This window comes from Parasteatoda tepidariorum, chromosome 7, assembly GCF_982258835.1.
Source record: "Parasteatoda tepidariorum strain Cologne lab strain chromosome 7, Ptep-v5.0, whole genome shotgun sequence".
NCBI classification, from domain to species: Eukaryota; Metazoa; Arthropoda; class Arachnida; order Araneae; family Theridiidae; genus Parasteatoda; species Parasteatoda tepidariorum.
In genome coordinates this window covers 75207415-75235409 of record NC_141761.1, presented here as the reverse complement: position 1 = coordinate 75235409, position 27995 = coordinate 75207415, and the positions used below count along the sequence as shown (strand labels likewise).

At 28.4% G+C, this 27995-nt stretch overlaps 1 protein-coding gene across 2 annotated transcripts in view; it reads right to left on the bottom strand.

Moving 5' to 3' along the window:
• The window catches only part of LOC107449400 (lachesin-like), a 303582-nt gene that overhangs the window by 72182 nt on the left and 203405 nt on the right, over positions 1-27995 (bottom strand). For both annotated transcript variants that reach the window (XM_087168086.1, XM_087168085.1), the window contains one exon: positions 20377-20483. In XM_087168086.1, coding sequence (XP_087024212.1) covers positions 20377-20483 — 107 coding nt within the window. The remainder of the gene's footprint in view (positions 1-20376; positions 20484-27995) is intronic.

The following is a 27995-nucleotide window of genomic DNA, read 5'->3' as shown; positions in this document are numbered from 1 at the left end:
CAAATACACATACTTTTTTATTTGGCTTTTGATTAAGCTGGTCGTGAGGGATTTGTCTGCCATGGCCTGTCCTTATCATTTTATGATGCAAAATTTATTTAACTGAAAGTCTTATGGATAAAACATATATTTTGTATCTTGAGCTCTACAAATATTAAATAAAAGCTTTATATTAATTATGATCCGGTCTTCATTTTCAACTGCTATTTTTATCATCCTCTGTTTTCATCATGATCTTCAATTGGTCAAGTATGCTATACGAACTTCCAACTTCACCTGAATTTCCGTCTCTACACCCGTATTTGTCCGAAAATGCTCACAGAATTTCTTTAAATGAGATTTGTTTTCCAAAAACATGATAATTATATAGTTCTTATTAAGGAAACTATAAAACGGACGCCCTTTACATTTTTTAAAAATTTTTCAAAAATAATGATATTTTCAAAACTGGTCTCAAGTTAAGGCATGAGCTTCATATTTTACGAAAATGCTCACACTTTTCCGAAAATTGCTCAAAGAAGGTCTTTAAATGAGATTATTGATATTTCCACAGTGCACATTACGTAAAAAATAGAGCGGACACTTAGTGAATTTTTAAAAAAATTTGAAACGAACGATTCTCCTAGAATTGGTTTCAGGATAAAATATGTGAGTCACATCTTATGACAAAAAGCAAATTTGTAAAAATGTGCTCAAAGAATGAAATTAGTTTTTTTTTTATCAAAACGTGATATTTCCACAGTCCATAATAAAGAAGATATAGAGAGGGCACTTCGTGATTTTTTTTTTATTTTTTTGAAAAAAGCGAATCTTTTAAAACTGGTTTATGCTAAAATATGTACGTCATATTTTCACAAAAAGCCCATATTTGTTCCAAAGTACTCAAAGAATGTCTATAAATGAGTTTTTATTTTTTACTAAAACATGATATTCCCACAGTTCATATTAAAGAAGCAATGGATCGGGCAAATTGTGAATTTTTTAAAAATTATTGAAAAGAGCGAATCTTTTAAAACTAGTTTCCTGCTGAAATATGTCCTTCAAATTTTTAGAAAAAGTCCCTATTTTTCCAAAAGAGCTCAAAAATGCCTTTAAATGAGATTTTGTTTTACCAAAACGTGATATTTTCACATTTCATATTAAAGAAGCAATAGACCGGAAACTTAGTGAATTTTTTCAATTTTTTCGAAAGGAATCTGTTATATATTAAAATGTTAAAATATGTGCGGCACATTTTTTGAAAGTGATCATATTTGTCAAAAATTGCTCAAAGAATGTCTTTAAATGAATTTTTTTTGACCAAAGCATGATGCACCCGCAGTTCTTATAGAAGAAGAAAGAGAGCGGACATTTTGAGATTTTTTTTTATTTCTTGAAAAGAGCGATTCTTAGGTTAAAACATGAGTGCCATTTTTTTTTCTGAAAATGCTCTCACTTTTCCAAAAGTTGCTCAAAGAATATTTTTAAATGAGATTATTGATATTTCCACAGTGTATATAGAAGAAAAAATTGAGCGGACATTTAGTGAATTATTTTAATTTTTTTGAAAAGGACGATTCTCTTAAAATTGGTTTCATGATAAAATATGTCCGTCATATTTTATGAAAATGTTCATATTTGTCCAAAAGTGCTCAAAGAACGTCTTTAAATGAGATTTATTTTACCAAAACATGATATTTCCACTGTCCATATTAAAGAAGATATTGAGAGGACAATTTGTGATTTTTTTTTTTTTTTGAAAAGAGTGAAACTTTGAAAACTAGCTTCATGCTAAAATATGTGAGTCAAATTTTCAGAAAATGCCCATATTTCTCCAAAAATGCTAAAAAATGCTATTGGATGCCCGCTATTGGATAAGGACGGGTGAAGGCAGAAGTAGGAAGAAGGATTTTAGTGAAAGATAAGTGTTGGAAAATCGAAGAGACAATGACCACACCAAAGAACATCTAAACTCATTTAACAAATTATAGAAAGAAAATCTGAAAGGGATGTCAAAGTCTTTTATTCTTTTTTGTGTCAAGGAGTAAGAGACAAAATAACTACTTAAAATACAGGTAATACAATTAATTAAATCATTATTTTTCATATTCAGATCATGATGTGTCCCATTTTTCATAATAATTATAAGCAATGACAGCTTTTTCAGTTATTAAAAGTTTGTGTAAAAAGAGGCAGTTTATTCGCTATACCCCTATCCTTATTCAGCTAAGCTATATATTTTTTAATATCTAAGTGAATGTATTCATTTTAAATATACGTAATCTTTTTTATATGATAATGTATTGTTTCCATCTTCAACAATTGGTAAAGCATAAAATTGATGTAAAATATTGTACTATATATAATATATTTCAAGTGAAAAAAATAAGGATAAGAGGCATTTGGAATTCTTCTGATAACTGGGCACAACACGATTAAAAGCAGTATCTACATTCTTCGAGTCACTAAGTTCAGTGAAAAATGTACTCGATAAATTTCACTTTGATAGAATTTTAGAATTGGGAAAAAAAAAAGTCGTCGGATGCACTCTATTAAATGCTCCAGGGATTCAAGCCATCGTCGATAAATCTTTGATGTCGAGATTGACGAAACTTTGTTTTTTTCGTAACTTATGCCTTGCACGGTTATCTATTAAATGAGAAAAAAAATAGATAACATCTGTATTATTTATTTTAAAGGTAACATTTAATTAAAAGTAAAGAAAAAGTAATTTAAAACTTCTAAAATATTAAAAAATAATTATGCTAAGTTACTTAATTAGATTTGTTTAATAGATTTTTGTAGCAATTTCTAACATTTAGTTTCTAAGCACATTAAAAATGAATATTAATCAATTTTTATTATGTATTTATCTACCTTATGCATATATCTATCTCATGTATGCACCTATCTTTGGATATTTTGCATACATCTATTTTAGTTGCATTAAATTAAAGAAAAACTGTTTATTTTTAAATGGTTAGCTTATTTAAACTTAAGTAAGCAATGATTTGGATCTTAGGATTTATAAATCATCAAAAATAAAATTTGATGTAAATAATAAATAGTGTTCAGTTTAAAAAAATCATAACAAATTAGACACAATCTCTTCTGCTTCAAAAATAATTCTTAATATACTAATACTTAATATATAATACTTAATAACACTAGAAGTAGCGAAATTAGCTTTTAAAAAGTTTTGATATGAAAATGCTTCCTTTTTGACGGCAATACAGATCACACGATGGTCATTTGCAATTTACAGGATTTGCAATCATAAGAAGGCAATAAACCACACCTCAATTATGATAGTTTCAGCCTTGTGAGTTTTCTAGGAAGCGTACGGTGAGCTATAATTGCACTTCTCACCCCTATATACCAGATAAATCAGAGAGTCTCTTTGAAATACAATTCACTAAATATGTGGGGTGATTCAAAATGACTCATATATACTAAAACAATTTGACCTTCATAGTATCCACTTGCGTATTTTTGAAAGTATGGTCCCGTCTCCCTAGTTCTTTACATATACAGACATGTCCAGGAGCATTGATCATTAGTGAAGAGAGAATAGTCCCGCTGAGTGTGTGTCCAATGTTGAAGCCCTGCGTGTCAGAAGAGCTCTTCTGGGACTTTGGGTGTCAAGAGAGCGAAATTTTTTCAGGGCAGAGATCTTCGACCCTTGAGTACTGACATTGCTGGATCAGTTTTATGAATGACAGCAATCGTCAACACAGAGTTGATTCGTTAGAAGAATTCTTTTAATCCAAAGATATTTAGAGGATGTAATGACTGTAACCAAATCTCTTGACCTGAATCTCATCGAGAATGTTTAGAATTCGATTGGTACCTATTCACTAGAAACATCCAAGTGTTGAAAACTGCCCTAACAGAGGAGTTGGATTCATTGTCTCGAAATACATAAGGTTATTACCCTAAAGCATTTGTCACCTTATAAAACATCGTAAGAGTTCACTGTGAGACCTGCTTTGCCATAAAGAGTGATTAAACCTCACATTAAATCCTTCTCAAGTGTTTGGACTACTTGGCTGTGATTCTCATTAACTCATTATTTTGATTTCACTCAGTTATTAATTTATTATTGTTTATTTCATATTATGATGCATTTTCGTACAAAGTTTCCCTTGTTCTGGTTCGCAAATTTTAGAATTGTTCACAAAAATGTGCCTGTTCTGTAATATTAAGATATAAGTATATTTGTAACCAATTTTCATTGGATGAATTCATTTTAATGGAATAGAAAATAATAGTTGTATGATAAAAAGGAAATTTACAGTAATTTATGTAAGTTAACTATTGCTTCCTTGTAGTTTGAACATTTTACCAAAATCATTACTTATTCAGTAATTGCAATTGCATGAAATGTTAAAAAAAATTAGAAAATTAAGATACTGAAATGTTTTTAAATCTATAATACAACTCGAAATTACGAGATAAGTACTTAAATCAACAAAAAAAACTTCATTTGGGTGAATAATTAAAATGAAACCTATCAAAGTGTGTTGATAAACTTTTTAGGAAAAACATTTACTTTTTTTCTTTTACTTTTTACAATATTTCTCTGTCTGTAAAAATCTTAAAACGGAAAATTACAATTATAATATATAATTAAGAATGGAAAATTACCATGGAAAGAAATCTCAATGAAAATTTTTAAAATTATAAATCTTCCATTATTTACTGGCGGACGTCGGGAAATTATCCTGACTGTACACCTTTGCAATGTTTTAAGACTTGATAATCTGATTGCGCAAGCATTTAATTAACTATAACAATGTTCTGTTAATTCAATATGATTCCCTTTCACTTACTTCTAAAAGCATTTATAAAAACAGTTATTTTCTGCTCGTCATATTTCAATAAATATATTTTGACGTGTATAAACTACATGCTTACGCATTACGATCATGAGATTACCCTATTCTATTTTTATCATTCATTCACTTTTGATTCCATGCTACATCTGATCCATATCCATATGAAGCAGGCATTTCTATACAAAACACAATGCATCTACAAAAATTTGATAGAATTCCTAATCTTTTCAAAGAAATATTTTTTGCTTCAATATGTTTTTCAACCTAAATATGCCCTCAAAAATATAATTATTGGACAAGGAAAAATGCAGTGAAATTCTTTTGGGAGATGTAAGTAAATGTTGGTTTCTGCAAATAGAAACAAAATTCAATCATTTTTCGGCGGAACCAAGAAGCAATGGGTACCTGGGCATATGAAAATTTGACGATTTTTAGTATCGTGGAGGCACATATAAAAATAAACTGCAGTATTTCTACAGAATTGAAGTAGCTTTGAAGTTATTATACAGTCAATTGTAGATTTCCTGTAGAGCAATCTTAACTGTAAAAATACTTCAGTTATTTTGCAGCTAATGTGAAGTAATTTCTCAGTAATTTATTTTTAAAAAAATAGCAATTTTCTACAGACTTTTCGTAGTATATGTAAAGTCACTTTTAAGTCATAAATTTAAAAAGTAACCAAACTTTAAACCCATGTTTTAGTTCGTGGCTACTGTAAATTTGAAGTAATTATAAAGTCATTGCTTCAGAAATATATTTTCTGATGTATCTACAGAAAATATGCAGATATTTTGTACTGTTGCAAATTTGGAGTGCGACAGTCTTCAAACAATCGAATTGATTTTGATGTCTTTAATTTATCCCTCCTTGATAAGTCTTCAACTTTTCATAAAATTTTTCTTTTTCTTTCCTGATTATAGATTGATTTCTGATTGTTAATTACTTATATTTAGGTTAAGATTCTAAACATATATACAAAGGGTGGATACAACGTACACTGAATATATTTCTTTATTTTTTAAAGAAAAATGCATAAAATGCATGTTTGATATAATTGTAATTATTTTATAATTTAGAAGCATCGAAAAATTTTAAGTAGGAGTTTTAAATTTTAAAATATGTTAAAATTAGGTATATAATTATTTATGTTATTTAGTAATTTTATTTTTATGATTTTATTATTGATTTATTTATTTTCGAGTTAAAAAAGTTGCTTTTATATAAGTTATGGTGAAAACAATATTGCAATAAAATTCAAGTAGTTAAAATTAATTAGTTTCTTATCTGAATTCCTAATGAACTATAACTATTTTAGAACCAAAATTATACTTATCATTTCGTCTAATCAAAATATATTTTTTGTTTTAGTTTCAAGCACATTTACATCTAAAGAGTTTACACATTTGAATTTTAAACTAAATTAAATACATGAATTTTTAGCTTCAAACCTCCCCTTTAAAAATTTATTAGTTTCAGTCTGTTTCAGAAATTTGTCTTAAATTTAGATAATTTAAAACAATATATATTTTTATTGCTCAACAATAAACCTTTTTCAAAAATTAAACAAATAACTTTGTTTGAAAAAAATATACATAGCTCGTAGTATTTTAAATTGAATATAAATGAGCGTAAGATTTATAGAATATCTGGATATCTTGCTTTTAGAATTCATTCTTAAAACTTAATAGAATGACAAATCCTGAAGCTAAGGCAAAACACGCAAAAGACGGAAATCTACTTTGTTAGGAATTTCTCGTATAAATGATTAAATGATAATTCACTTAACTTTTATCTTACCGTATTCAACCAAAACAATTAAATAACCATAAAAAACGGTATTCAAACTGTTGACTGCAAGAATTTTTTTTTATTTGTTTTCACCTAGTATAATTAAACAGACACGAATTATATCCGCGCAAACTAAGCCCACCTTATGAAACCATTTAGTTCCACCAGTACATATTTGTTTGCTATTTATTAAATTTTAAAATCAAAATAGAATGACAAATCCAGAAGCGAAGGCAAAACACGCAAAAGACGGAAATCTACTTTGTTTGGAATTTCTCGTATAAATGATTAAATGATAATTCATTTAATTTCTATCTTACCGTATTCAATCAAGACAATCAAATAACCATAAAAAATGGTATTCAAACTGTTAACTGTCAGAAATTTTTTTAATTTGTTTTCACCTAGCATAATTAAACAAACACGAATTACATCCACCCACAAACTAAGCCCACATTATGAAACCATTTATGTTCCACCAGTACATATTTGTTTGCTATTTATTAAATTTTAAAATCAAAATAGAATGACAAATCCAGAAGCGAAGGCAAAACACGCAAAAGACGGATATCTACTTTGTTTGGAATTTCTCGTATAAATGATTAAATGATAATTCATTTAATTTCTATCTTACCGTATTCAATCAAGACAATCAAATAACCATAAAAAATGGTATTCAAACTGTTAACTGTCAGAAATTTTTTTAATTTGTTTTCACCTAGCATAATTAAACAAACACGAATTACATCCACCCACAAACTAAGCCCACATTATGAAACCATTTATGTTCCTCCAGTACATATTTTTTTGCTATTTATTAAATTTTAAAATTAAAATAAATAAATTTATTAAAAATAAAACAGGCATTGTGGGTCTACTGAAGAAATTAGCAATTCTACAGAGGCCGATATTTGGATCAATTTGAGTACATCAAGACTATAAATAAGTTTGATATTCTCCAGGATAAGCTAGTATATTACGAAAAAGTAGACAAACTTTAACTTGCAAAAATAGACTTGGATAGTTTAGCTCAACATTTAGCTTTGTAGAATGATATCGGCCATAAATTACAAATAGGAAACGCATGCTGATATTGCGTTAACGAATTCCTGTTTGGAAATAAATCTGTCTTTTATCCTAGAGTTTATTTGTAGTTTAAGCAACAAACTTAAAAGAATAGGCAATTTATTGAAAACTGTGTTTAAAGCTTTGAAGTTACAGGAAATCAGAGATGGGCATTTGTCATTCAGAATAATGAATAATCATTCAAAATCTTCCTGAATGATGAATAAAGATTTATTTATTAATCAGAAATATTTTGATTAAAGAATAAATCATTCATTATTTTAAATCATTGTTCTTTATTCATTAGTCAAGAATAAGTGAATAATTTCACTGATCAATAGAAATAGGCAAGGAATACTCTAAGTGACAACGACTGTGAACACTACAAATAAAAAGTACGCAGTAATAAGCTTATTTTAGTCATTTTTATAGTTTACAAGTAACGATTTAAGATAAAAATTAATTATGATTACCAGTAATCACAATAAGACGCGATAATATATGATTACAAATGACCGAGCTCTTTTATTTTAAGCAATCAATATAATCAATATGTAAGATTTAAAACAGTAATTTTTTCCAGGAATCATATTCTAACGATTAGAAGTAAGATATTAGAAGTATAGATTCCCTAATAAGAATAACTGTAAAAATAGTTACTGCACGAAAACATAAATATTTCGTACTCAATCATAATCTTTCGTAATAGTTTCTTATTATGATAAAATGTAATCGAAATATAATCTTATTCGTGTATTCATGTACGTAATTTCGTACGTAATTCTATGTTAAAAAGTTTTCATTTAATAATGGTAAACAATAGTAAAGTAAACAATTTAGTTACATATACAATTTATGCATTGTTTTAAAAGTATTCAATTACCGATAATCCCTATCACAATGTAATCAAGCCCTGTTTGAAATTATAATTAAATCTAACCGTGTTGTAATTATATATATCATAATTACTTGAATTTAAGGTTACCTGTAATTGTTAGAATATGATAACTTGTAGTAATGATTTCTTGTAATCTTACTTACAAGTTGTCACGATAGCTTGCAATTCCTGGGCTTGATTACTTATAATTCTGATTATATGTAATCACTTTTTATAGTGATTATGAATAATCACAACCACTTGTAATGAGAAATAATAATTATTTGTTACTGTGATTACTTGAAATCATGATCTTTACAAGTAGTAGTTGATTACTAAGCAATCATTATCTGTAATTAATTACATTTGTAATCGATTACTGTAATCGACGTGCAACTTACAAAGAAAATGACGTAAAGCTTACATTTGTCACTGCTTGTTCAAAATTTTAATGAGAAAAATTGGTCATGACTAATGAATTTATTCATCAATCATTATTCGAAAATTTACATAATGAATGATGAATAATGTCTAAATTTTCATATGAATAATCATTCAGAATAAATTCCTTCTGACTAAATTTAGTCATGAATAAAATTTCCGTGATTGATGCCCATCACTGCAGGAAGCTTACTCATTAACGAAAATAAATTTCTGCAATTCTAATTGTTCGACACTTTTTTATAACAAATTTACTATAGGTCCCGTGTCAAAGGCTGATTGTATCGAATCCTAGGACTTTTCGTTTTTAAAGCAAAAATATTGTTAATGATTAAATTTTTGTGATTTTGATTATTGTCTTAAAATGGGTTCAGTTCATAAGAACATTTAATTTTCCAATTAAACGCCATGAATTTTTAATTTTTGCAATAATTTCATTTTGTCGCTTTGTTTTGTCTTGGGATCTTTAATGAGAGCTGAATCTTCAAGTACATGACATAATTTTTAATAAGTTTAATTAGATAATAAAAACTTAAACTAATTGCGCGAATTTAGACTATTTTACTCTTAAAAAAATAACACAATAGTTGCCAAAATTAGAAAGAAAGCAGCTCAAGTAATTATACATTTAATTAAAAATATTTCAATCTAACATTTGGTAATGAAAAAGCTCATGATATGACGATATTAATTAATAACGAAACAATGAAATTGGAAAACAGAAATATGACAAAATGAGCTTCAGGACACGCTATGCATAATTTTATGACAAATGTAACGGACAAAGCAAAAAATAATATTACAAGCATATTTTTTCGTTCATTCAAAACCATTTATTTTCTCAACCGTAAATAGATAAGTAGTTTAATTGTTGAATGAAGCACTGGATGGTCTCCGAAGGAATTCTGGAGAAAAATTTAATGATGATAAGGCTTATAATTAAACACGTTCTATAGCCAGAGGGAACTTCTCAACTTAATTTCGTTATTTTAATATAAGATGAAAAATGATGGTAGAACTGCATATGTGAGATACTTTTCATTATATACATTTTCTTATATTTAATTCCAGGAATTTTTTACCCGCTTATATTATTCTTTTTAGTTTGGACATTTGTATCCTTATTTTTTTTTTCTTGTGTGTTTCATTTTGCAACTAATAAAGTCATGCTTAACAAAATTTCCTATATAAATAAATAGTCAATTATAATTAACATTTTCCCCTCAATATCAATGGAATACCAAATGCGGTTCCCTTAGTACTTTTTTCAAACAATGAAGCACTAAAGATTCTATAGAAAAATATATGGTATTAGATATGCTGATATTGCTTTAAATAGGTTGACCTTTAAACAAAAATATGGGCTTATATGAGTGATTCTACGAAAATTTTAATCTTGGTTTTTTATCTTTTGTTGCAAGATTCATTTTGTAACTAATAAAGTCATGCTCAACAAAATTGCCTATATAACTGAATAATCAATTATAATTAACATCGTTCCCTCGATATCAATAGAATACCAAATGCGGTAACCCATAGTTGTTCTCATAAGCAATTAGGTACTAAAGACTGTAAAGAAAAATATATGGTATTAGATATGATGGTATTGCGATAAAAAAGTTGACCTTCTAAAAAATATGTGCTTATATGAGTGATTCTCCAGAAGTTTGAATCTTTGTCTTTTATCTTTTGCTGCGTGTTTCATTTTGTGACTAATGAAGTCATGCTTAGCCTAATTGCCTATATAAATGACTAGTCTAATGGACTTAACATATTTTTTCCACAGTCTGCTTTGAATATCAAATGCGGTAACCCATAGTTGTTTCTATATACAATGAAATGCTTAGCAAAATTGCCACTCATTCATGCGTTAGATTTATAGGAACGTATATATAGATCTTTATACCTAAAATAATGGGTATAGCTAGAGGGGCTTTAAGGCATTTTGGTAGGTACCTCATAACCACAGAATGGTTTGGGTATAATTTACCCCAGTTCCATTAAAAAAAATTCAACACATCTTCAATTATTATTTGTAGAGAAAAGTATAATTGAAGTATAATTATTATTTTTCTAAGAAACAAATATATAAGTATAATTTAAAAGTCAGTGTTTCGTTTAATTTAATATTTTCTTTAATCAAATCGAATTAAATACCATGGAATTTCAATGGCCGAGTCTCTATTATATTTCTTATTAAATTGATCATATTTTTTTAAGGTTTTTGGATGTCATATGTGTTACATAAGCAATCTGGGAAGGTCAAGACCTTTCAGACTTTCTAGGTATACAGCAATAATCAGTCTCACCAGTATTAATACAGAATATGATAGTGTACTTTGCAAAGCAAATTGTTCGAAATATGAATCGTAGAAAGATAAAAGTGACCATATCAGTTTTTTTTTTAAAAAATCACTTATATTTTTACATTTTTAAAAAAAAATATTTACTCCATACCATTATTACAAGATCTGTTCATAATATCCATCGATATAATTGTGTTTAGGAATAAATTTATCTAAATACTTAGTATACTCAATATTCGCTTAAATTGATCCACAATATTGCATTGGGGAAAATTTGCAATTCTTAGATCCCCACATATTAAAAGTTGTGGGAAAATAATTATTGAGGTTAGAATAATTTTTGAATTTAGGTATACCATAAGAGTCACAATGCATAATTATCGGATTTCACATTATTTCTGTTGTTTATATGGCTTAATGGTGGTGAAAGTAATTATAAACCCTAAGTAATAAATAAAAAATAATGTGTCAAATCATAAAATTCACTTCCACTTAAAGCTTTAAAAAGTTGGTATGTTCAGACCTTGTAAGAGAGGGAATTGTATTATTTCATAAAGGTCTTATTTTTAAATATTAAATTATAAAATTGCATTTAACTAAATTACATACTGTCAGTTTTATGATAAATGTGCTGAATTTTATAATAAACACTGTTGATTGCTTTCTTTTCTCAAGAGTCAGCTTTTGAATGTTTGAAACATGTAGGCATTATCAAGCGTCTCTAAAAAAATTTAATACATAAGCGTTTCGGAGTTTTTATGCAAGAGTATTGAGAATAAAAATGCAATTGCCTTAGCTCAAAATGCAATTCTATTACAAAATTAGAATAAAATAATGGTAAAGCACTTTCTGTTGAAACATTTTTTCCTTCACACTGTAATTTCGGCACTGCAGAGGCACTGTTTAAATTTTCAATCGAAAATTATGGTAAAATAGCCAATAGCAACATATCCATCCAATTAACCGCAAATTTATTTGTGAATAATATTTTTTTCACCTTGATAGTTTTGGAAACATAAATAATGATTTTTTCCCATTAATCTGTGCAATCTGAACATAGGACCCAGTCCATGCCATGAAAAAGAAAAGCACACTAGTAAGGAGCCGCCATAAGATTACACAGTGCCTTGTTGGCAACTTGGGTCCATAACTTCGTGGGGTCTGCACAACTTTCGAACTTTACTATTTGCTCTGACCAGCTGAAATCGTGTTTTATATGACTAAGTTGCAGTTTTTCTGTCATTTAGGGATCAAGAAAAATGTTCATGGACCCAAGAAAACGTATAGGCACTTGATGTCGCGCTGTTAGTAAAATCACTCGAGTTCATCTTTTGCGGCCATGTCCCATTACAGTCGAATTTCGCTGCACTGTCCTGACAACGTACTTTTCACGTCCTACATTAATGCTTGCGGTTATATCACTAAATGTTACTTGCTTGTTAACATTGAAAATTAAACTCACACGTCGATGGTCTCGTTCATTATGTTCAGGCGATCTGCCACTACGTTGTCCATGGTAGGTGACTATGCCTTAAATCAGGTATTCTCCACACACTTCTGATATGTGTAACAGATACAGGATGGTTGAATTCAGTCAAAATTTTCGAAATGAAATGCGCCAAGCTTCTAGTTCCAACTGTCATTTCATGTTCATTCTCACCTTGTGATCATAATTACGTCAGAAACATTCTCATCTGAATAACTTGAACGCAAATCAAATTCTTGCCAGTGCACTACCTACATACAATTTGTATGTTGCGATACTTCTGCCATCTGTATATTTCTACCCCATCACTTTTGTCACATTAGCGCATATCATACAAACTTACCACGTACAGATGTAACGCAATGCCAAATTTAAAAGATAAGAAAAAACTCATTTATGTAATACATACAAGCATATATATATATATATATATATATATATATATATATATATATATATATATATATATATATATATATATATATATATATATATATATATATATATATATATATATATATATATATATATATATATATATATATATATATATATATATATATATATATATATATTGCTGAAATTTTTTTTTAATTTTTTTTATAAAAAAAAACGGAAAATAAAAGATATAATCCTTTCATCAGCCCACACGATTATATCCGCAAAAAAGAGTGCATTCTGATGTTGTATCAATATAGCCAAAGCAAAATATTTTAATACAATAGTGTGAGGAGCACTCAAAATTTTTTTTTACAAAAACTACAACAAATAATATATATATTGCATAAATAATGTATATATATATATATATAAATAATATATATATATATATATATATATATATATATATATATATATATATATATTATACACATACATACGTACAAATAGTTTTCAATAATATTTGCAATTCACATTTATGATTTTCGATTAATAGTAAAAAATGAATTCACACGAAAATCATAAGATATGATTATATTTTACAATATGCTTGAGTTATTTTAATATTTTTCTACAAGCAATTTATAAAAAAAGGCATAGAACAAAAACTTTTGTTCCAACTAAATTCCTATAATTTTTCCCTTGAAAGAAAGCATCAAATCACCCCACATTTCATCCTAATAGTAGATAATGAAATATCCTAATAAAATTTGTTCCCCAAGACATTTACGTGAAACAAAGCGACGTCCATTCATTTTTCTCCAAAATTAGGTTTTACTTTTGCTGAGGCTTTTTCTTTCAGCGCTTTTCTTTTTTGGGGATGTTATACATTCCACTGGGTGAATTTATCGAACAGCATAATCAATCACTATTTAGCTGATTCAACATAATTCTATCTTCCTGCAACACGGTATTGGTGACAAGCTGTTTTGCTCTTCCGTTACTTTATCTTTCAATACCTCATTTTTTTTCTACTCTCCTTTTAAACAGATATCGTTTTTGGGGTTCGTTTAGTTCTCGTTCGAATAAAAGAAGAGAGACGCTGAGAAAGAAACGAAAAAAGAGAAGCGAGAAGGCTTTGAAACAGAATCGAAAAACTCTTCCACTGTAGGAACGAAGATTTAAACCGTTAATGCCATAATCAATAAGTTTTATTTTCTCAACATTGTAGATTGAATTAGGATAAACACTTCCAAAGCATTGATTCTTTGTGAAGCAACTTACTTTTTGTCTCATTTTTTTGAGGTTCTGCCCCTTTTGTTTAAATATTATGATTATTATTAGATCAATATTAAGAGATTACTGGGATGGAATAAAATAAATGTTTATTCATTTTCTAAAAAATGCTACTTACAGACTCTTTTTCTCGCTTTTATTAAATTATTCAACGATAAAATTAAATCAACTGTTAAAATTCAAGAAAAAAAGTTTATTAGCAATATCAAAAATTTATAATATTCGCATTTACTTTTTCTTTTTTAAATGTTTAGTTAAGTATTAATATTTTAAATAAGAGAGAATGTTCTCTTTAATTTATTTTTTTTATATTGATTGTGATTTCTACACTGAGAAAAAAAATGATCATAACTAAAATAATATGTTTATGAGACTATGGTAACAATTGGAAACAATTATTTTTACCAAAGTGCTTTGTAATAATTTTGGTTAAATTAACAATAAAATATAGTTTTATGATACATGATAGAATTTGGTAGCTGCGGTATAATTTTGTAATATTACCATGATACCATATTAGATTGGTACCATATGAATAGAAAAATTACCAAATTAATTCCTTTCTATTCGCTGTGCGCTAATCACAATCTATTAGAATGCGGTAATATTACCAGAATTTTTTTACCTGTAGTCTTAAAATATGCAAATAAATTTTCCTGAAATTTCATAGTTAGATCAATATACATATTTAAAGGGAAATTTATGTAATTTTATACAATAACCGGGTATATAATACGTTTGATGCGAAAAAGAAAGTGATGATATGAGGTCTCACTTGAAATCTATTTAAATATAAAATTGGTTGGTAAAACGGATGTATCTATCTATCTATCTGCATACACACACACACACACACACACACATATATATATATATATATATATATATATATATATATATATATATATATATATATATATATATATATATATATATATATATATATATATATATATATATATATATATATATATATATATATATATATATATATATATATATATATATATATATATATATATATATATATATATACACCGAAGAGCCGAGCCATTACATTATGACCACCCTCCATCTATAACAATGGGCTCGCCCAGGTTTTCGTGGTTTCTCGCCCAGGAACAATATTTTCATGGGGCACATTAGGATCCATAATCCTCATAGAACAATCCCTGACGTCTGTAAGCTACTTGAACATAGTTGCAGACCAGGTTCACCCATTCATGCCAAACAGTTTTTCCTGCGGGGGATGGTGTTTACCAACAGGATAATGCATCATGTCATAAGGGTCGAATCGTCAAGGAACATTCCAGTGACTTTCAAGTCTTGTCTTGGCCCTCAAATTCACCTTACCTTAATCCAATAGAGCATTTGTGGTCCTACTTGAAAAACCAAATTCGTGCTGCCACGCTACTCCCTCACAATGTGAGGAGTAGCGTGATAAAAAGCCATCATTCAACTAAACTTGTATATTTTGCGGAAAGGTAAAATTATGAAAAATAGTGTTACCTTGTCACTTTTCCTATTTCAGAAACAAACATAAACTTGCTCTGAATTTTCTTACAGTCTTATTTTACCAATATTTTATTCTTTTTAAGTTTTTGGCATCTATATGACACTAAAGTCTCGTTTTACCACCCCATTTGAGTTAAATAAACTCACTGCTTGTGGATTGTATTACATGATATTGAGAAGATAATGTAAAGGAAAATGCTATTTTAACCATGAAAAAAACATTAACTAAATGTTCTGCCATACATGATATTTTCCTATTTTGATATTTAATCATCTTTTTTGTAAAAGGAGTTATATTTTTTGTATTTATAGTCAGCTCCATGTAAAAGCCACAAATGCGTAAAAATTTATTTTTATGTAAGCGATCTTAAAGGATGACTGTTTTATACATATTTTAGCTTCAAATTTTTGTCCTTAGCATAGTAAACTTGATAAAGAGATAAATGAAAAAAATACTTTTAAGTTGACATTCTCAAATTTTACAGATTTTGTTTTTTCAAATTTTATTTTGTTTTGTCAAAAAAAAAAGCCTATATACCTATGCTGGTCAAAAAGTCATCGTATATACCTATGCTGGAAAGGATTAATGTCAATTTATAATAATACATTTAAATGTTTGGAATTAGTTTTGAAACATTAAAATTTTGTTATATTTTGTATTTATAATTTAAGCCTTAACTTTCGCTTCGAAGAAATAAAGCTAAATGTATGATTGAAATAAAATAAATAAGACTTTAACATCAAATTTTACTGAAATATTTCTGCTGATTCTTTTCGACATCAGTAATACTCTAGCTTTATGTCTGGAATTGTCTAAAACAGTTTCTGTGTTTTCGTTAATAAATCTTGTTTGAATGTTTTTGTAAATGCATTCAAATATTAGAAATTAAATTGAAACGTTGTTTTGATTAGCTCTCTATTATTCCAAAGTCCAATTGAATATCTTCTATGGAAAGACTTTTTCAACTTTTTCTTAGAAACTTGTCTATAATGAATATTGCAATTCAATTTCTTTGATCTATTTGAATATACAACATATTGTAAAATTCTGAACTTTTGAAAGGAAACTCGTCTGATTTAATTGATATTTCAAAGAAACAATAATTTAATTTTAATCTTCGAGGAAAATTAACTTGAAAGAATAAAATTAAAAGACCTCTTAAAAATTAACTTGATTTTAATATTTTGAATTTCAATTGAAATATAATAATTTGATGTTAGCAGTATTTTTCTTAAATTTCACTATAATGGAATTTGAATTTATAAAATTACATGGAAGCAAATTTATTTGTTTCTGAGTTGATTTGAAATCAGTCAGTTCTTTTTTAGTATATTTAAACACTTTAGGAAGTTAGCTTGTTTGTTTCATCTTTGACCTCGGTGGGGTTGAACTATCCATACTGACGAAGTAGGGTGTAGAGCTCATCCCATAACATTACAGTAAGAGAGGTCGCCAATCCGATAAGTTTGGTGTAGTACTCATTTTCCCCCTACTAAAAGTATATAATGAAAGAAAAAAACAAGAAGAGGGATGATAATAAGAAGAAGACGAGAGAAGAAGAATTTCTTCTTTCAGAATAGGAAGCTTTTTTGTAATTTCCTTATTTCGTTCGGGAGGGGAAGTTCAAAATTGCCAAGAATATATCTACTTATCATTTGAATGATAATTTTTGAATTTCACTTTATTTTGAGAATAAAATAGAAATTGTTTATTTAAATTGCTAACAAGCCCAGGTAGCCAATCTCATATCATTTAAAAATCGGCGAAAATTACACAATTCTTCTACCACAATTTTTATTTTTATTCGATGTTGCAAACATTGGGTTTAGAAAAGGTATTGTCTATTACGAAATAGTTTATAAATGAAAGTAAATTGAAAATAAATAAAAAAAATATTAAAAATTTTGGCAAGCTTTCGAAATAGGAAGTTTTAAGCAGCTCAGTTGCTTAAAATAATAATATTTTCAACTCAAGTTTTGAAAAAGTTCAACAATTTCTGATTTGTTAAAAAATTCAAGCGCTCTTAGTACAGCAATCTTTAGGAATTAAAAAAAAAATTATAACGAAAAAATCATCTTGTCATGTAAAAGGCTTTATAAAAATTTACATTACCTTACTAAAGAAACGTGCTCAAATTTTCATTGAATGATTAAAAATAATTGAATGATTAAAAATCATTAAAAATTATTTTTAAACTAATTATTTTTTTAAATTCTGTACTAATATTTTCAAATTCGTTTAAATAGTTCTAGATATATAGTGTTACATGTAAAGAATAAAATTTACAGTAAAATACTAGAAATTTTTCCTATTTAAGCATTTTGGACAAGGTTTTCTAAATCATGATTAAATCAAAAATTTCATTTCGCCGCGAAAAAAGATTTATTTCTCTAGAGAAAGTATGTATTTATACGATATCATAATTTATGTGTCACCTGCAGTGTTTAATTAGTTTTATTTAAAGTACTGCCCCTTGAAGCATTGAGATAGTGCCTTAATGAGTAAAAATTTAATCTCTAAATCTAAAAATACTTTAGATATTTTGATTCCTTCCTAATTCTAGTTTTCCTTTTTTTTTTTTAAATATGTATGTTTAAAATTTCGATTGACCTGATACCATAAAAAGCCTATGTTTGCGCAATGAAGCACCTATAGTATTTGCTCAAAAAGTATCGTATGTAATAGCTACATTTAGAAACTTCTTCTTTTTTAATGCAAAAAATACCCTTTAAAATCGGGGCAACTATGTTGTGGCGCATACAAAAAGATTTTGCTATGGAAAAAAGAAACTGCTACTAAAGAAAAAGAACAGTGCTAATTACAAAAATATTTTTCAACTTCTGCTTTTATTTTTCGTAAAATTATTATGCTAGCCACTAAGGAAAATACAAAAAGATCTTTTCATAGACAAACAAATTTAATTTAGTGTCTTACGAAAATATTGTTTACTCCCCTCTGTACCTTATAAGCAAATCTAAGCAAATCACGAACACTTGCACCTTTAAATCCTTTCAAATTATTTGAACGGTTACAAATTAAATATTTGGTCAGATTTTGTAGACTGAGCAGGGATTTTGTCTTCGTAAACAGATGTATCCCACCTAAACTGCAAGAAATTGTGCTGGTCGTTGCGACGAATTTTATCCACGATGAACTGTTTTGGCGACGAATTGTGGTCACGGAAAACTGTGAAAGTTGAATATAAACACGACACTCCCTTTTTATCTCAGAAAATGAGACGATATCATTTTTTAGAAATGTTAATAACATACCTAACTTTTTGCAATTTTTATTTGGCTTTATTGATTAGTTTTTCTTTTCGATTTAGACCATCGTGCGGTGCTTACACTAATAAGAAACGAAATCGAAATTATTAAAAAATCAAATAAAAGCTACACTTTCTGAAAAAAAACGCGTTATGTTGCGGAAACTCCATAAGAAAATTATGTATATATATATATATATATATATATATATATGTGTGTGTGTGTGTGTGTGTGTGCGTGTGCGTGTGTGTGTGGAGTTTAGAGCTATTGTTACAATATTATGGTGTAATATGTCAGCAGATCACATCATCTGTCATCACGTAATACTTTAAGATAGTTGCAACATCCTTCTTGACATTGAGAGGCGCCAGCCAGTCCCGAAGGGGAAGTCCCGAAAGGAAACTCCCGAATTTCTAATTTACTCTTACTTTATACCATAGAACAATCTAATTCTCATTCACATGCATTCCGGAGACCACTGCGCGAAGGCAGCTCTCACGAGTCATGTCAATAACGTTAACTGATGAAAGATTCCTTTCATCAGTTAACGTTTTAAAATGAAAGATTCCTTTCATTTTAAAATTTCTTGTTTTTTTTAATTTACAATGGAATTTTGGTACATAGGTATGAGATCAGTGTTGCAAAAAATGCTGATATCAAAATGTCTAGTAATTGTAGATAACTACAACATTGATTTACCTGATAAAAAATTATCTAGCAATTCCAGCATAAAAATCTAAGTAATGAGTGATATAAGAAATAACAAGTTACAGTAAAAATGCATTTCATTTAGCTTCTGCATTATTTGTTACGTTGTTTAAATCTTCACAAGATCACACAAGTGTGAATTTGTTGCAACTTTCTTATCCTACTGCATAATAAAAGATTTTCAGATAACTCGTTTTATTTTTCCGAACAATAGTTAATGTAGTTCAGTGTGATATTATTAAACTGGTTAAAAAATTTTATTTCGTATGTTTTAATTAATGCTAATTTTGATTCACAAATTTACATTATTTACCTAATATTTAAAAAACTGTAATCGCATTTAAAAAATGAATAAAAAAGTTGAAAAATAGTTTCTAAAATAAAATAAAAAAATAGTAAGGTGGTAAATGAAATAGTATCTATACTTACTCGAAAAGGACCAAGTCTATCTACATTACATTCCAATTTAGCATCTCGTCCTACTGCTGCTGTAATATTTCCAATTTCAGTGGCAAATACAGGACCAGGCTCCGTTCCTAAGAAGAAGAAAAATACAACTTAATATGCAGAGTAAAGCATTTCTTTCACATTCCGTTGTGAGAGAGTGAATCACTGATTTTAAGGTGCACCAATTTTGTGACAAATAGCATAACTGTGACAATGCGGTTATCGTTACTCACAAGATGTCCTTTCTTTTCAGGCTCAACTGCCTCCCATTGATCTGAAGCGTAGTGGGCTTAAGCAACGCATCCTAGAACAGAGAAGGCCTCCGCAAGAATCAATTTAGCAGCCCGACGTGGCAAACTTAAACTGCAGAGAGATGACGTATTAGAAAGGTGTCACAAGTCCGGACTACTGAAATTCGCTGTGGGAGTGAATAAGAAAGGAGTAACATTCGGAATACTCAAGAATCGGATTTCTTGTTTAACCCTCTTGAACTACTTATAACCCGTTTTGTGGTGTCTAATAGCAAAACATATCTCTTCTTAGAGTTGTTGGCTTAAGCCGCCACTAAGAATCGAATCCCAATCCTCCTCATTGACAGTTCAGTTCCTGGGAGCCTTAATGGTTAGATTTGTAACATACAAATAATAGATGTGTACATGTTTAACCATTACACCATTTTAATTTATTCGATTTTTCGCACACACTCTATTTGATTTTTTATCCGAGTTGCTTTTTCTTACCATTTTTATAACATATTTTCACGCATTTTACCTGAGTTTTATTTAATCATTTTTAAGCGAACCTTTTTCTATATACCGTCTCTTTATCGCTTGACATGCACATAGCCTCGAGCTAATACAATTCATGTTGAAATAATACGAATTTATGTTTGCTGAAAAAAGATTGCAGATTCTTCCTACACGGTGAGGCACAATATTAACGTTTTATTTAAAACACGGTTATGTAATAGCCCAAATAATTTCCGCGAGGAGTAGAAAAAAAGTGTAGTAGATAGTTTTAAACTACTACTTAAAAATATTTATTTACTTCATTCATAAATATGTCACCTTGAAAGATCTTAAGCTGGAAAAAATGATACCACGATGCCTTAGTCATTTAACTCCAAATTAATGAATTATTTGTTAAAATAGGCTAACTACGTCAGACGTAATAGTTAATTGACACATATTAATATGAAATATTAATATATTAAATGGAGAAAAATGTGTATGCTTGTGTCTTTTTTATAAATCCACTGCAATTTGTCAACGAATCCTGAAATTCGTCAAGAGCATGCAAGGGCTATTTTTAAAACTCGCTCATTATTCCATAAAAATTGCAGACAAATCAATTTTCCATTTATTTAATGGACGTCATTAGTTAAGATTACTTTCCAGCAGCTCAATTTAATCGTAAACAAGTTTCAAAGTTATTGCATGATCTCTAATTTTTTTATTCCTTTTGTTTGAGAAGCATAACTAAAAATCTATATGGACACCATTTTTGAACAATATCCTATAATAAGTGTTCGAAAATCGATAGGAATCCAGGTGTTTATTTTGTTTATAATTACTCTTTCACTTTTGAAGCGTGCTTCCATAAACTTAAATATGAAAAGTCAATTGCAATTGGGTACTGGCACTTCAAGAAGAAGATCACGAATAACCACACATGTGATCTATGACGTCCGTTTATAAGCAAAATGTCTAGTTAGAGTTAAGTTTCTCACCATAAGTTAGAGTGTTAATTAACGCGTAGTTACTTAGTTTTCAGCGCCATAAGACTTATCAAATTTGTTGAAATATAATTCTTTCTCGTCTGCGTTTTTTACTTAACTTAGATTTATTATTTGCTCATACGTTTTATGGTAACGGTGATATATTTTTGTTTTGTATACGAACCTACTTCGATGCATAATTAGTTAGTTTGTGTTCTACATGGTTTCGTGCTTGTCTTTGTGTTAAGTAAGAAATATATAGAGAAAGAATTGAAATCTATGTGAAACAATCTTTGTAAAAGAATATAGAATGTGTCAGTTAAAAGAATTGTTACTTCATTGGCTTGGCTTTCTCGAAATGGAATAAAATGACAGTTAATAACGTAAATAAATGCCACGTTTCAACAACCAATCAGGATCGAGCTACCCACAATGATTGCTTTCCACAAAGATTGCAAGCCACAATGATTGCTTACAGGTATTCCTATGAAATAAAAAAATTAAATTCTGTACTAAAGTACAGATTCATCGATAACATTATTGATATTTTTACATCTTGACTAGTAATGACAGGTCGCAATATAAGCACTAATATTCGTCATTTTTAGTGCTAAAATTCTTGAGTGTAGTTTTTTTTTCTTTCTTTTTGATAAATTCAAATTCTAAAAAAATGTGCTTTTTTCTAAATGTTTTTATGTAAAGTCACCGAGAAAGACAAAATATAATTAAAATTAAAAAAAAAATATTTTATGCTTTAGAGTTTAGAGCTTGGTGCATAGCATTAATTCATTGAGTTTTTAAAGAGATTTTCCACCCCTTTAAAGACGGGCATTCAAATAGTAATCCATATTATTAAAAATAAGAATTGATGTGACAGTATGAGCATAATTATTTGTCCTTGCTGAACTCGCACCGAAATTTAGGTGCCTGATGCGAGCAAAAATTTAAGTCTCCATTAATTAAAGTCGTTAAAAAAATTTCATTAATTCATACAGCGAGGATTAATAAAAAGAGAATAATAGGAAAAAATTTATTATAGGAATAGCAATAAGTGTTTTTGCAATCAAGTTTCACGCTATACTTTTTGAACGATTTAAAAAACTTCTGTTTTGCTTGATAGATGAAAGCACAGTTTTGACAAAACAAATTAACCAAATTTTAGTTCTACAAGTAAAATCAACGGGAATGACTTTCGAAGTAAAAAAAAAATCTAATATATGAATAGCAGCTCTATATTAGAACTGTTAAAGCTATTCGTATAATATCATTTTCATTATTTTTTTATGAATAATATTAATGGAAAAGTAACTTAAATAAAAACCGTTGTGCGCTAATGTTCTGTTTCATCTCAAAAATTGCTTGACTATGGTAAACGTTAATTGATTAACATCATTCTTTTTTTGTGGCAAATGAAGATAAAAGATAATATTGTCTTTTTCGAGTCGAACCTCTTAACAGTTAAACTAGTAAAGAGGCAATCATATAATTAAAAAATTTAAACTGAAGTTATTTTTAATGTTTTTCACTTCATATGCTATATGTTTGAGCTTAACATTTATTAGTAGAATCCGTTTTTTATTTAATCCCTTAAAAAATGAATATTCAGCTAGTTATGAGGTAAAAGTACATACACATTTTGCTGGCGTAACGGTTATCTAAAAATTGTACTTTGGATAATATAGTAACTTTATGAGAATATTTACTTGTTTTTACTAATAATGTTATATATACTTCTGGATATTTTAAGCTTAAATACGATACTTTAGAAATGAATTTTATTAAAATTAATTTATTAAATTATAATATTTATTATTTATCATTCGAATAATTATCAATTTTTGTATTTTATTAAAATTGGCAAGTATGTAAAAAAACTAGCAGAAATTCTCGATTATATTTTTTTTAATCTTAATTTTATTCTAATTATTATTATATATTTAATTACATATTTTTTTCAATTAATTATAAATTATATTATCAAAACAACAAATTAAAAACGTAACAAAGGGTCTTTAAAAATTTTGTTGACAATGATTCTTTGTATTTCACATCTCAGATTTCTTTTTTCTAAAAATAACCTAAGTATTGCACAATTGTTATCAAATTATAGATTTCGAAGTATTTTTCTTTCTTAAAAATTCCTTTCATGATATATGTAACTGCCTACATTGCCAAAAAATGAATATACAAAACCCAGTAAGTATCGTTTAACAAAAAAGGTTTGTAAAAAAACATTCTTTATTATTGAAAATTTTTTCTATTATTTCATTTAAAAGGCAATTTCCACCAGGTTAAGAAAAAATATTAATTTTCTCATTTCAATAGATTCTCGTTTCTCCTTTTTAATACATTTTGTTAAATAATTTAAACAAAAGATGTTCAGTCTTTTCAAAGTAATAATTTCAGTTATTGTGACTGATTCAAATAAAAAAATTAATTTTCAAAGCAAATTTAATTATATAATAAATGTTATTTTTTTACATTAGCAAACCAAATTTAACTAATTATTCTGATTCATGCAATGCAGTTTTAATCATATAGCAAATGAAACTCAATATGATAGTTTTATAAGAAAAAAATAATTTTACAGAAGTATCTTTTTACATTATTAGTTGACAAATCTTCAAACGAAACTATAGATTAAAGAGTGCATTAAGTGTCATGGGTTTTAATTGTAATTAGTTTCCTAAATAACAAAGAAAATAAAACTTCGGAGAATTTCTGACATTTGAATCATCAGTTATGTATGCAGTTATATATAATAAGGGTAGAGCTAAAAAAGAAAATCAAAAAGGAGGCATTCTTAAATTTGAATCAAAGCATGCAAAAGGATAATGAAAAAAGTGAATTGTCACAATGTCAATACTGTGTAGAGGTTTAAGGAATACGACGATAGGGGAAAAGAAACAAGTATTACATAATTTTAATGAGATAAAAACATAATATTTTCACAATTTGAGGGATAACACTGAGGAACAAGTTTTTGTTGCATTAGTACAAATACTTTATCTTGACTAACTTGGGTTAGAATAGCTGTCAAAGCTATAGAATTTTACAAAAGGACATTTTAGACTACTTTTGTTGATATGTTGACATGTTTAAAAATGCTATAAATAACAAGTTGTCGCATAGTTGTTACTACAAACTTCTTCTACATCAGGATTAAAATTACATGGAAACTCATGCGCATAAATGTGATCGTGCACGACTAGGGGAGCCCGATTATTATGGCCTATTCAGAAGCACCTGAAGAAACAGTTCATAATAAGGTAGCACCCCTATCTACGTATGATAAAATTTCCACAAAAATAGACTAAGAATATCATTTAAGAAAATCTGCAGATTGGAATGAGTGTAGATTCGAAATCAGTTTCGTCACATTATCCAATATTCATAAAAAGATCTTATAATAGAGAAAACAAACCGTGTAATTTACAGCAAAAACTTTTAAAGTAAGTAAACCGGCATATAATTTTATGTAACAAATAAAGAAAAATAAATGCATGAGAAAATATTCTTAAAAATTTAATGAATAAGAACTTTAAAAAATCACTTGTCTTAATACTATACAACTTGACCTATTATTTAGTGCACTGCAAGGCCAAAAGTACCTAGACACCTATTGGTACGGACTCGCAGAGCCTTGAGGCACATATTGATGCAATTTTGTTCCCCCGTTTTCATTAATAACAGCCTGCACACGTCTAGGCTTCGCAGGCTGTTTTTGACAAGTGGACACAAAAATTGACTTCCAGGCGTCAGCCGCAATTAATGTAACAGCTGGCAGTGTGGCTGGTCAATTTGGCTGTATTCATATTCTGCTTTCTAATTCGCCTTAAAACTACTCTATGGAGTTTAGACAGGGGGCTCTGAAAATATTAGTTTAGTTTATAAACACTAATTTTGATAAAGCAAAGCTGTTGAAGGTACTGATTGAATATACTGAACCTTCCCCAAATTATAGTACCAGTGTCAGAAAAGCAGATTTGCCAATGATGCATCTTAAATTTGCACCATGCGCAATTGGTAAGTATCATGGGCCATGATGCACTTTAAGATGCATCTTCATGCATCTTAAAATGCGTTTATCTTTACGCTTACAACCACATCAATAAAATGTCCTCCAAGAGCAATAGTGGTCCTAGAGGAATAGTGAACTTTAAACTGCTTAGTAGTAATTCCTTAGTAGTAATTTCATAGTAGTAATTAAAACTAAGAAAGTGTGATCTCAAATCCGCTTGCAATCACTAAGAAAGTTTGATTTCGAATCGATAGAAGTTTTAGTTAGTTCGCGCTTGTGTTTTCTCCAGGTGAATTATATTGGCTTGAAATTTGGAATATTCATATTTTGTTTGCTTCATTTTTTGCTAAGATTAAAAATCTATGTTAAGCGTTATGAAACACTCAGTATGCATACATAGTATATACATACTTTATTTCGATATGTGTCATTAGTACTAGATACAAATCATCAATCGTTTTTTTCTCATTTTTTAATTTTTTTTTCTCGTTAATTTAAAATTATCTTAAGTATTAAAACTAAAATGGCTCTATTATACTTCAATATGGGTAATATTGCAAATTTTTTTTAACATTTTGAATAGTATTTATAAAAATGGTAAAATCTATAATTGAGAATCATCTTATATAATAAAAGGTTTTATTCCGTAAACAAGTGATCTGACAAATACATTTAATAACGCAATATTTTAAATGCGATCCCATTTCCTCTCTATCCCTAATTCCAACTTACCGTTTACAAATTAAAATATAGGAATACATAAAATGCATAACTCAGTTCATAAACCCAATCCTCTTTAATGAGCAATTGGGACTTCTATTCGGAATACAAAGCTCGCCAAATTCCTGGAACGCATTCCGTTGTCAAGTTCGTTTTCGACAAGAAAATAATTAATGGACTATCTCTTTTCAACGCGTTCTTCCCGTTACTGCTTTTCCAGAAGCATTCGGATCTTTAATTAAGCTTATACTCTATCACGCAAGTAATATTCTATGTATGGCTAGCATCTTTAACCGACACGCGATAAGATAAAATGTAATGATTTCTCGAAATGCATCTATAAATATATAAATCGTTGGCGGGGATTCTACTAGTAACTCAGCAGATCGAAGAGAATTCCGCTCTACAGATATTACTTTGAATAAATCATTTAACACAAAGAAGAACCCTGCCCAAACGAGGATAAATTAGAAATTTCGCCAAAAGAACTGTTCCTTTTCAATTGGATTGAATTAGTGATCTTTAGATTATAACATGATGTTATCAGTCCCCGGTGGAATTCTTTAAACTCAATTTCAAAACCTTCGTATAATTAGTACACATCTTGTTATAATTGAATTTCACCTCGTAGCAAGTCTATTGAATTTAAATGGCTTTTAATAGAGAGCTCTCAGCTTTCTAGAAAAATACTTTACCGTTAAACTTGAAATCGCAATTATTGATATCGCATAGTGATAATGGAGCAAAATGAAATGCCATTTAATTTAAAGAATTCAAATAATTAAATCACCCTGTGCAAGATGCAACTCAATGTCTTTTTAATTAACTTAAAATGAATTAAAAATGGTTTAAGTTAGAGTCTCTTAATTTTTTTAAAACATGTATAGGCCAGAGCCGTACTAACTAGTCGTCTGCTGTGTTTTTTGCAAAGTGACAGATTTTTGCATCAATTAAGGCACATAATTTTAAATTCCACTTTCTGCAGAGGAAATCTATTTCCTGTTAGGTGTTTCCATTTTAAGGAAGTCTCTAAATTTACAGAAAGTTAGTTTCTTGACGTGGTCAGCAACATTTTTTCTATAAAGGAAACACAACAAAGGAACAACCATCTTCATTCCCTTATTCATAACTGCAATGACGTTA